Below are 12,694 nucleotides of genomic sequence, written 5' to 3' on the forward strand. Positions count from 1 at the left end.
CAATAGGTAAGGATCATTAGAAGTTAAGAATTCTTAGAGCACCGTACCCATCGGTAAGAAAAACGTAATCAGAATTTCTTGTAAGAAAGCGTAAAATAAACCATTCGTTCTGTTTTTGATTGCTCGATGTATTGAGGGAAATATACATATACTGCATTAAAAAACAAGATAGGATTATCGAAGCTTAGTTGATGATGACACACAAGCCTATGCTTAAAAGTAATATAGATTAATATTAAAAAACATTTAGAAATGCGGAGAAAAAGCAAGTAAATCAAATGAAGTAACAAAAGACGTATCATAATCTATTATAAAATTACGCAGAGCAACATGTTGTAAAACTGTAATATAAAATAACATAAAATAACATCAAGTAACACAACAAATCATAAAAAAACAGTAGAGTTACACGGAGTAACATAAAAAGGATGAAGTAAAACAGATAGACAAAAAAAAATGATATAGTAACACAAAGTAAAATAAGATAAAGGAATACTGAATAACATGAAATGATGTAGATTAAAACGAAGCAACATGAAATAAGATGGGGGTTAACATGGTGTAACATAAAAAAAGAGTGGTGTAACACGAAGCAACATAAAATAAGAGGGAGGGTAACACAGACTAACATTTTTTTTTATTACATTTTCACCCCAAATTACTATATAGGAGTTTGGGCAGCAAGGTGTCTGTTCACGTTACACTTGAACTTCTGCACGTCAGTACAGTTGGGGAAGCAGGGACCTGGAATGGAATTCCAAAGTCTAGCGGTTCTGGGGAGGAAACTACTGGAATAGATAGATCTTTTACATCTAGGGATCTCTACTGTGTGGCGGTGAGATTTAGCTTCCTGTCAGGTTTGTCGAGGTTGTTTACGTCGTGTGGGCACAAGTGCTTGCAGTTCTTCAGAGCATTCTCCATTAAAATACTTGTAGAACAGGTAGAGGGATGCAACATTTCGTCGATGGGATAGAAGCTGAAGCTTAGATGCCAGTTCAGGGCTAATCAGATTGGCGATTTTCTTTTGAACCTTGTCTAGCACGGAGTAACATAAATTCATATATAATTTGCATATATATATATATATATATATATATATATATATATATATATATATATATATATATATATATATATATATATATATATGCCCGTCACTTTTTCCTCATTTTTCCTCTCTCTCTTTGTTTATAATTTTGAAATTAGCCTTAAATTTAAACCAACTTTGTTAATCTACTTTTTCCTGATTGATATCAATTTAAAGCGTGCTTAATGGATGACCCTACAGTTAACATTTAATGAAGTGCACACACAGTGTGTGTATGTGTGTGTGTGTGTGTCTCTCTCTCTCTCTCTCTCTCTCTCTCTCTGTATGTATATGTATATATTGATATATATTTATATACAAATATATATAAGTTATGTATAGCTATACATAATTTATATATGCGTATATGTGTATGCGCGCGTGTGTGTACATGTATGTTCCGAAATCTATATATCTACGGACATATTTCGAAACACACACACACTCACACACACACATACTCACACACATATATACAAACCTTGGGTATATATGTATATGCATGCGTCTACATTTGCTTATACATGCATATACATTTACATATCTATATACATACACACAAGTATATATCAATCATTGTTTTGTTCCTAAAAGCTAAGTGCTAGGAAATCCTTGAGAAGGAAGATACTGGTATGCTTGACTGCCGTGTTTTTATGCTGGGGGAAGTCTTTTTCAAAGCAAGAATAATCCGAGAAAGTGTATGTGTGCGCGTCATATTGGAGAAATGGCATTGGAAAGTTTCACATTGAGAATGTAAGTGTGAAGAGTTCCTGTTGTACAAAAGACGAGAATACGGAGAACAGAAAAACTAATTATGGAAAGTTAGATGCCACTTCTTAATTTGGTTCCGTTTTTCTAAGCCATTCTTCATCTGCGAATCACGCTCCCGCGCGCCGTTCGCCGGTTCCTTCTTCCCGCTCTCTCTATTTCGATTCCTATTCAACTTAAATTGATGTGAAAATGTGGTAGATTCAATTGTGACTATTCTGTCAATTACACGCGCAATCGTTAAGGGCGGTGGATTGATGGAGGCGGGGATGCAGAAATGATGAAGAAGGAAAACAAATCAACAGGTGTCAGATTGGAAAGGAAAAGAAAGTCGTTCGAATTCCTGTCTGTGAGTGTCGCGGTGGAAGGCAGCAAGTTAAAAATGAGAAAAGAAATGGCGGAAAGAGAGGATGACAATTATATACATGCATATATATATATATATATATATATATATATATATATACACACTCCCTCACACACACACACACACACACACACATATATATATACATATATATATACATATATATATACATATATATATACATATATATAAACATATATACACATATGTATGCACACATATATATTTATGCATACATATACATATAAATACACACATATGTATAAGAAATGTTTTACGTGTGTGAATGTTTGAAGAAAAGAAACAGTAATGTTATAAGGAGAGTTTAATTCCGTCTGTCAAATTTACCACCTTTAAGTTTTCCGCTTGATGTGCCTTGAACAAACAAACATGTAGCCCGACCGTTCGTTGGCACCACTCCGATCGGAAAGAAAGGGTAAGAAATACTAAATTAAAAAAAAACAAACAAACCAGCGAAGTGTTTGCGATGGGAAGGGGTTGATAAGGGACCCAACAAGAAAAAGAAAACATTATTTGGATATAAGGTAATGGTGTAAGGGGATGGGGTGGCGTTTATTGGTTGTCATCTGTTCTAAAATTACAGAGTATGAAGCGAGACACGATGGAAAAAAAAAGAAGACAATTGCACGGAAAAAAAACCACAAGTTTTTTTTATATTGCAAACCAATAAATGGCGAAAAAAAAAACACCGTAAAAAACTAGAAAAAACGATGAAGTCTTAGACAATTGCTTGTTTGCGTTATATGCCAGTTTCTTTAAATCGGATCGCTGCCAAATCTATCGCTTGTTTTCCATTGTAAAACATGAAGATATATCTATCTACATACGCGAACTCACGAATACAGGCACACTTACGCACAGATGTAATCACTATTTATCATTTCTTGGCAAATTTGAAGTAAAAGAGATAACGCTTGCTATTTAGGGTAAAGTATTGCTCTTCGTAAATAAAATTGAGCCTTCTAGGTACGCGATAATGTAAATAGACAAAAGCATATTGGTGAGATATCAATTTCAAATACATATCAGACCCAATAGCCACATGCTTATACAACAATAGCGGCATATATATATATATATATATATATATATATGTATATATATGTATATATATGTATATATATATGTATATATATGTGTGTGTGTGTGTATGTATGTATGTATGCGTGTGTGTCTTTTTCAGAAAATTTCAGGAAAATATTGTAATCAAATCTGTTCGTCTCTTATAAGCTGCTTGGTGGGGAAATCGACCGTAATGAAACATATGTAAGACAGCACGGAAGGAATATATAGACATTCACGTAGATTTAAAAAAGAAAGAAAAATTTCGATCGTGGACTGATTCTCTCCTTTGGTCATTGAAATGCAAATTATCACTTTCGCTCTCTCTTTATATATATATATATATATATATATATATATATATATATATATATATATATATATATATATATATATATATATAATTTAAAGGATATTAGAATAATAGTCTAAAGAGCTAAGTGTATTTTAATGTAATAGTGAAATTACTAGTTTAATTAAAATACAGGAAATGCTCGTTGTAATTTAGATATATAATAAGCTCGATAGTTAAATGTCCTAGAGCTAATTCAATATTAAGTAATGTGATTTATAATTTAAAAATTTAAAAAATTTTTAAAATTTAAAAATCAAAATTTAATTAAATTAAAAATCAGTTTCATAAGAAGGAACAACAACAAAGTCAATTATCTGTACGATCGTTTCGGAAATCCGTGCTTTTTATTTGTGGTATACATGAAGTCACGTAGAACAATTATACATAGTTTTTTTGGTAAGCACGGTCTCCTCATCAGCAAATTTAGGAGGATTTCTATTGAATTGAAAAGACACCAAAAATAAACCTGGTTTATTTTTGGTGTCTTTTCAATTCAATAGAAATCCTGGTTTATTTTTGGTGTCTTTTCAATTCAATAGAAATCCTCCTAAATTTGCTGATGAGGAGACCGTGCTTACCAAAAAAACTATGTATAATTGTTCTACATGACTTCATGTATACCACAAATAAAAAGCACGGATTTCCGAAACGATCGTACAGATAATTGACTTTGTTGTTGTTCCTTCTTATGAAACTGATTTTTAATTTAATTAAATTTTGATTTTTAAATTTTAAAATTTTTTAAAATTTTTAAATTATAAATCACATTACTTAATATATATATATATATATATATATATATATATATATATATATATATATATATATGTGTGTGTGTGTGTGTGTGTGGTGTGTATGCATGTATACAGCGATAATATTTTTATACCCACGGACACATGTGTTCAAAACTTTCGTTCTCTTTAGTGTAGATGATGATAAATTACTTCCCAATGAGAGATTCGAAACCGGTCGACAAAATAACTATTGACTCCGTAGGCTGGTATCTTATCTGCAGGCTATCAGAAATTAACACAGAAATCAAGGGAAATTAAGTATTTATAAATGCTGAATTAGATGGAATAAACAGAAAACAGTTTTAGAGTATTCAACAACAGGAAGTTGGAATATTGCATTTGTACTTAGGTTGATCGCTTCTTACTAATCCCAAAGGAAGTCACAACGTTTCTTAAATAGTCTTTTATAGCTATGATGTTTTTGTAACAAATATCAATAATCATTGTTATGCTTTGAGACACACGTGTTTCGGATTTACCTTCTCATTCGAATTCCTACCAGAGAAAACGTTAACACCTACTAGATACTATCCTTGAGTGTCTAAGGTACAGATGTGTGTGAGGAGAATCTGACATGAGGATACATTTTATTCTACAATTCTGACGAAATATTCAAAATCACATAGTATTCACGGCCAAAATATGATCTCCTCGTGATAGCTAATCCATACTATTTTTAAGAAGAATGATGCAACTTTTTCACGTGTTTTTACCTCAAGTAACAGTACAAAAGTGAAATCTTGTCCTGAAATCGAGTAAAACCAAGAGACCACGAGAAATGTATGCTATAAGATATTTAAATGGTCAATTGAGAAAAGATAAATTTTATTCCCAACTTATTAACTAATTCAATTTTTGAGCGGTTAAAGAAGTAATTTAATGGAATATTCGAATATCTATGTATCTCAAATAAAGATCAAGTGTTAGACCAAGGAAGGGGTCCGTTAATTTCTAAGATCTTAAACCGATGTAATATATATATATATATATATATATATATATATATATATATATATATATATGTCTATGTGTATGTGTATGTGTCTGTGTACATTTCTCTACGAAATAACTCTTTCAATTTTCGGTCTAGAGACTCGAGATTCGAGATAAGGGGTATTGAGATTTGGAAAAAATTTTTAATCGATTTTCGGTCAAAAATTTGTCAATTTGGCTGTCAAATTTGACCTTTGGATACTCTACCATACTCCTCCGCCAATTTTAGGCCTAAACGCTTGAGATTTTAAATATAGGTTACTTGGACATGGATCAAACTTTTAAATTTTATTTGAACCCTAAACAATAAATGTTAATAGGTCAAAATTGAGACCAAAGTTAAAAAAAAATTACCTTTGTGGTCTATATCAAATTACTCAGGCAATTTCTGGTCTAAACAGTTGAAACTTTACATAAAGGGTATTCATAGACAGGGCAAGCTTTTTAATTGATTTGGGTTGAAAATGTGAGCTGCCAAAGGGTCAAAGTTAACGAAATCTGACCTTTGCAGTGTCTAGAAAACTACTCAGCCAATTTTGGGTCTAAACATTTGAAATTTATACATAACGGGTATTCAGACATGCGGCAATCATTTTAATCAGTTTTGGGGTGAAAATTCGGCTGCTAAAAGGTCACAGTTGAAAAAGTTGACCTTAGCAGATTCTACCAAATTCCTCCGACACTTTTGTGTCTAATGACTTAAAATTTTAGCTGTAGGTGACTTGGACATGGGTAAAACTTTTATTTTGATTTGAGAACAAAATAATTAATGTTAAGCGGTCAAAATTGGGGTCAAAGTTTAAAAAATCTTGACCTCTGTGCTCTCTATCAAATTACTCACATTTACATTTGAAATATTACATAAAGTGTATTCACACGTAGGGCAATTTATGAACAGTACATAGGGCCCGAGCAAAGCCGGGTTGAACTGCTAGTATAGATATAAAGGCATTTTGCCAGTGTATGTATGTGTGTGTGTGTGTGTGAGAGAGAGAGAGAGAGATGGTTGATTTTCTATAGACTCCGAAACAGCTGGGCCGAGTTTTATGGAATTTCAGACTCATATACTTTTAGGTAGGTTTTGTTATCACAATAACTTAGGTAAGTTCGTTAATCTATAATCTAAAAATCCGATAAAAGGAGGAACAGTTCGGTTTTAAACAAAGTAAACACCTTATACATGCTAACGCCACAAGTGCATTTAAGAAGTTTAGCATCTGCAAGCAAAAGAGACCCAGCGTATAACAATAGATTTTTTCTGATATCACAGAGGCGTGTTTGAAATGAATGTTTCTGTTTAGGGCACAGCTGAATCATAATACTTGACTTTAGAATTGTAAAATTTAATTCAAGCCATTATATAACAAATAATTTTATAAACTCAACAGTAGGTTCTCTACAGTGCAATGTATTGTGAACTAAGTAACTGCAAGGAGGCATGTGAAGCTTCCTTTTAGTTCATCGCAGTGGGTCCCCAACTGGAGCAGTCAATCAATCGATTTGATTGAAAAAAATGGGCGATTTTATCGATTTCGACGACAATATAAGCATAGTGTGATGCATTCGTTGGGACTACTTTAATTCCTGGCAAAGTTGGGTCTCCCTTTTCTGCGTATGCGGAACACGGCTTATGTGATATAACCTGTCTCATAATTCCTGTAAATATTAATACGAACTTCAGCTACATGCCAATGGAAGCATTTTTTTTTTTCATTTTATATTTCTTAAATGTTTTAAATAAATTGAATATTGTTTGCTAAACGTTTACTTCTTTTATTTTCACTGCAGGAAGCGGCCAGATCCAGCTATGGCAGTTCCTATTGGAACTTCTCACAGACAATGGTAATGCGAGTTGCATCACGTGGGAAGGCACTAATGGCGAGTTCAAACTGGTGGACCCGGACGAAGTGGCCCGAAGATGGGGAGAACGAAAGAGTAAACCGAACATGAATTACGATAAACTGAGTCGTGCTCTGCGCTACTATTACGACAAGAACATCATGACCAAAGTGCATGGCAAACGATACGCCTACAAGTTCGACTTTGCCGGCCTCGCCCAGGCCATGCAGCCGTCAGGGTCGGACCCAGGATATAAGTTCCCACAACAAGACATGCTGTTCTCAACGTACCCTTCACCTAAGCTCAATCTGATGACAGCGCATGCACCGATCTCCTCTTCTGCTTCCGGTCTGTTCGCCACGACCACTCAGTATTGGTCGTCGACGAACAGCGGACTTTTTCCGAATCTTTCGGGACACGTTATGTCTCATCACGCTGGACATATCTCTCCGCATGTCGGCTCTTACTATGCTTGATTCAACCCCTTTTATTTGTTCCTTTCACTCTTCCCCCTTTTACTCTCCCCTTCTCTCTGCCCCATCGAAACATTTAAGAGAAGCACACATACACACGCATACACACATACATCCTCTCTATACGCATTTGCTGTCTCGTTCTAACTTGAGTTTTTATCGTAATAATTTATCGAGAGAAGAAGAAAAAAGATGGAGAAACAAGAGTCCGTGGAAAAAATTGTAGATGAAGTCAGTAACTTTATTTTGATTTTTAAATCGCATTTCTTCAAAAAGATAATTTAATTTAGTTTTGAAAAAGAAAACGGCCATTGATAACTATTTGAAAAAAAAAAGTTAAATTCTGTGTTATGTATCAACTATTAGGCATAGCGGTATGACGTCATAATGGACGTGGTGTTTCCCCGGATGATAGTTCAGAATATGCACTTTTTACTATTGGGTGGCAACTTATAAAGGTTAAGCGCCGCTTGAAGATAAGTTTAAAGGGAACATTAAAGCGGTCTCTCGGGTCTCCATTTAATTTTGACCGAAACAATTCATCTATTTTTTAAAAGAGTATAATTGACTTAAAGGAAATCACTGAGAATTATGTAACCGGTAATATCGGTTTCAAATCCTCGCTAATCTATTTCAGTCATTTACGTACTAATATTATTAAGAAAGGCATAAACTCGAAATATCATCTTAATTAGAAGATAAATATCAACGTGTGTTCAATTAAGCGTATACATCATGAACCGTTTACAGTGCATATTGTGAATGGGTCATATGTTCGCAGATAATGACTGATATACCGTCAAAAAATGAAATATATTTTGCTTATTATTTTATCCGGCTTACTCGAAATAATTAGAAGCACCTGGCTACAATCGGATGACACCAGGCAATGTTTTTAGCAATACGATAAATTACCGAGGCCATCCTTGCCCACTCGAAAAATACGTTTAAATATACTTTAATTTAATGCAAGCATCGTATTTATTATTACAGAGTCAATTTTTTTTTATTGTATATTATCTTATACCTAATATATAGTACATTTCAAAAGTTAAAAACAAAATGACTTAGATGCTATCAGCTAGATTCGAAACCACAAACTAAATGATAAAAAAAAATTAGCGCTCCAGCCATTTGAACTCTCGACAAATAGATAAGGAAGATTTAAAATTAAACCATTTCAAGCTATGAATGAATTTGCGCATGAGCAACAATAATAGAAGTATGTCCACAAGTTGAAATGAACATTTTGCATTTCAACCTGCCGATATAGTTCTGTACGCGTTATTCATCCATCAAACAATGATTTTTACTCGTTATAAACCCTTCTTGGTGCATAATTACTTGGTGCATGATTAACGATAGTTAATTTTAGTGATATGTGACAGTAGTTTAAGAGTTTATCGGTTAAATATTTACACACAAACACAAACACACAGACTCCATCTACTGTTTTTTATATAGATCATTGGCTGGATTTTACTTAAAATAAAATTTAATAATTTTTAGGAACTCACTGCATTGGACGATGAACGAACTTCAACAGTTCCTTGTACGTTTTGTGAATGCTTGCTTACCAGTTAAACATCTCATTCTCCTCAAACAGACGTTCTATCCACCAGATCCCCACCGATTTTGTAAGTCATGAAACGCATAGAAACTGTTCATTTGCATAATCAAGTCGATTTCAACGATCTTTATAAAGATAAACACTCGTTAGGTGTGTGCGCATCACGTGGTCTATAAGTGACTAATTACCCTGCCCAAGTTTGAGAGTCTATTCTACCCTCCTATTTCATTTATAGCTGGGGGAGGTGAGATAGGTGCATCATTTTCTCAAGGGTATTAGGGTAATATCAACTCACTTGCCTCGGCAATATACCAATCTCCACCTCATTCAAATGTTAACATAGAGAAAAATATTACATTTCGCTTTGTATATTTTCTTGTGTATATGAGGACCAATTGACAAATACATACTATATCATATAATTGAATGCCGTATGAAAAGAAACAAAAAGGAGAAAAAGAAACAAATTAAACACAGAAATATAATAAAAATGGCAGATTTACCGGTTCAATTTGGATCAACGAGCGTCTTCAGAAAAAAATTAAATATTTTAAATTTATTGAAACAACAGCAAAAATATCGGGAAAAAACATTATTTAAACTATTTATGCTTTTGTCCAAAACCTTTCGTTTTTGCAACTTCTTTTTAATGTTCATGCAGTTTTTCAAAACATTTGAAAACTCCATTTGTTTTTAATTTCTGAAAATGTTCGCGCATCCAAACTAAACAGGTTAATCACTCGTATTTGAAGATTTGTTCGTTCGTTCAAATTTTTTTTACTTTTGGATTTTTATACATATGCATACACACACGAATATATATATATATATATATATGTATTATATATTATATTTATGTATATTAATATATATATTACATATATATTATATATATTAATATATATATATATTATATATATTACATGTATATACTAATATATATATTATATATAATATATATTAATATATATATAATATATTATATATAATGTATATAAGTATAATATATATATATATATATATATATATATATATATATATATATATATATATATATATATATATATATATATATATATACGACAAAGACAGGGCACAAACCTCCACCACAACCTATCAAACAGTATTTAGAACTTAACTTCCAGTTTGTTATAATTTGATATATAAAAGAAAGCTGCATTTTTACAAAATCATTGGTTAAAATAAGCACAACCACTCTTTGTATTTATTACAGGTTTACTATTATTATTATTATTATTATTATTATTATTATTATTATTATTATTATTATTAATAATTATAATGATAATAATATTATTAATTATAATGATAATAATAATAACAACAACAAAAACAATAATAATAATTATAATAATAAAAATAATGATAATAATAATGGTAATAATAATAATGATGATAATAATCATGATGATGATGATGATAATAATATAATAATATAATAATAATATAATAATGCTAATAACAACAATAATAACAATAACAACAACAACAATAATAATAATAATAATAATAATAATAATAATAATAATAATAATAATAATGATAATAAACTATTTTTTATAAAATTCTGCATTTCTCTAGCTTGTTTCTTAAAAAACAAAAACAGAACAGTTATGATATTATAAAATATCAAATAATTTAATTGATTTATGTAGAATACTCCGAAGTAGTACATTACGAGATACATGAGTTACAGACTTTGGTTAAAAAGCAAACGCTGACACTTAATAGTAATAGCCATAGAATATTATTTAGTAGCCGTAAAGTATTACAATAATCTCGTCTGTATTTCAGCATTTAATAAGGACTTCTTTAATCCAATATACGAGGTCGGTTTTATTATATTTCTCATGCGACTGCGCCAAAAAGGCATCAATTGTAGAAATATTGATGAAAGAGTCGGTGTTGCTAGAATAATTGATGCGCACACGTTTTATAACATCCCACAACTAAAACACACGCAGCATTGCCAAGTCAGCCATTTTAATCTACGTTTTTTTTTCATGATCTGTCAAAATTTTAAATTTATTTTGAAGCATTTAAAGCGTGGAAAATGGCTTTAATGCTTCCAACACATGCTTAATTGAAATGTCGAATATTCAATAAGGTATCCAACCTTCTTAGCTCACTCTACCTTAATGTCCTGTTTCGACAAATCTATTTAAAAAAAAAATCTAATTTAGAAATAAAATCCAACTACGAAAGGAAATTTAGCGTAGATGAGTTATTTAAACCATAGATGACCAGTCGTATGTTACTCTTGACCCTTTTTTTTACGAATTGTGTCAGTCAATCAAAAAATTGTCGGGTAACGCAAGTTAACAAAGAGTTGAAGAAGAAACAAATATTCACCAACTGCAAAAGAGAGGCATTCTGAATATTTAAAAATAAATAAGAAAAATACTGTGTTACAATGAACAGATGAAAGTACGTGAGAATATATACACGTGACAATACATACACGTGAAAATAAATACAAGTGAAAATATATGCACGTGAAAATACATACACGTGAAAATACATACACGTGAAAATATATACACGTGAAAATATATACACGTGAAAATATATACACGTGAAAATACATACACGTGAAAATACATACACGTGAAAATACATACACGTGAAAATATATACACGTGAAAATATATACACGTGAAAATACATACACGTGAAAATACATACACGTGAAAATATATACACGTGAAAATATATACAAGTGAAAATACATACACGTGAAAATACATACAAGTGAAAATACACAAACGTGAAAATACATACACGTGAAAATACAATTAAAGTTATGGATTAGAAAAGATTTGCGCCTGGTAATTAAAATCGCAGACGGACGAGGTCTCTTCATATTTCCTCACAGACAAATACGAAAAGAGTCCATGTAATTAAGGACATATGGATACAGCCAAAATTATACGTTACTAAAAATTGACACTTTTACATTTATGGGGTAAAAAAGGTGTCGATTGTGTGAGGTTACGCCCTATTCGATAAAACGAAAATTGCTCACTTATTTTCCGAATTAACATAATTCTATATTATGTAAATATGGTTTGAAACTCAGCGGTTAAAATAGTTAAAGTGTTTATTCTGGGGTATTTTGCAAACAAAGACGACAAATATGTCTACGTCTCCTCATGGGGTATATTACTCTCACTAACTATAAAATATGTACGCATATAGAAATAAATATTTACGGACGGGCATACGTTACTTTTCGTCTTGTACACAGAAATACACAAACACGCACATATATTTATATATTCCAGAGTTTATATAAAATAATGTATATATTCCTTGGAGTATATGTTCTCTTAAATATAGTTCAA

General features: G+C 31.6%; 1 protein-coding gene across 4 annotated transcripts in view; it reads left to right on the plus strand.

The window, feature by feature from the left end:
• The window catches only part of LOC145283682 (uncharacterized), a 374,028-nt gene extending 364,208 nt beyond the window's left edge, over positions 1-9,820 (plus strand). For all 4 annotated transcript variants that reach the window (XM_080132735.1, XM_080132806.1, XM_080132938.1 and 1 more), the window contains one exon: positions 7,236-9,820. In XM_080132735.1, coding sequence (XP_079988861.1) covers positions 7,236-7,762 — 527 coding nt within the window. In that variant the 3' untranslated portion in view covers positions 7,763-9,820. The remainder of the gene's footprint in view (positions 1-7,235) is intronic.
• The last annotated feature ends 2,874 nt before the right edge of the window (positions 9,821-12,694 follow it).

The sequence above is a fragment of the Euprymna scolopes genome, chromosome 1 (assembly GCF_053919585.1).
Source record: "Euprymna scolopes isolate OS-2025 chromosome 1, ASM5391958v1, whole genome shotgun sequence".
NCBI lineage: Eukaryota > Metazoa > Mollusca > Cephalopoda > Sepiida > Sepiolidae > Euprymna > Euprymna scolopes.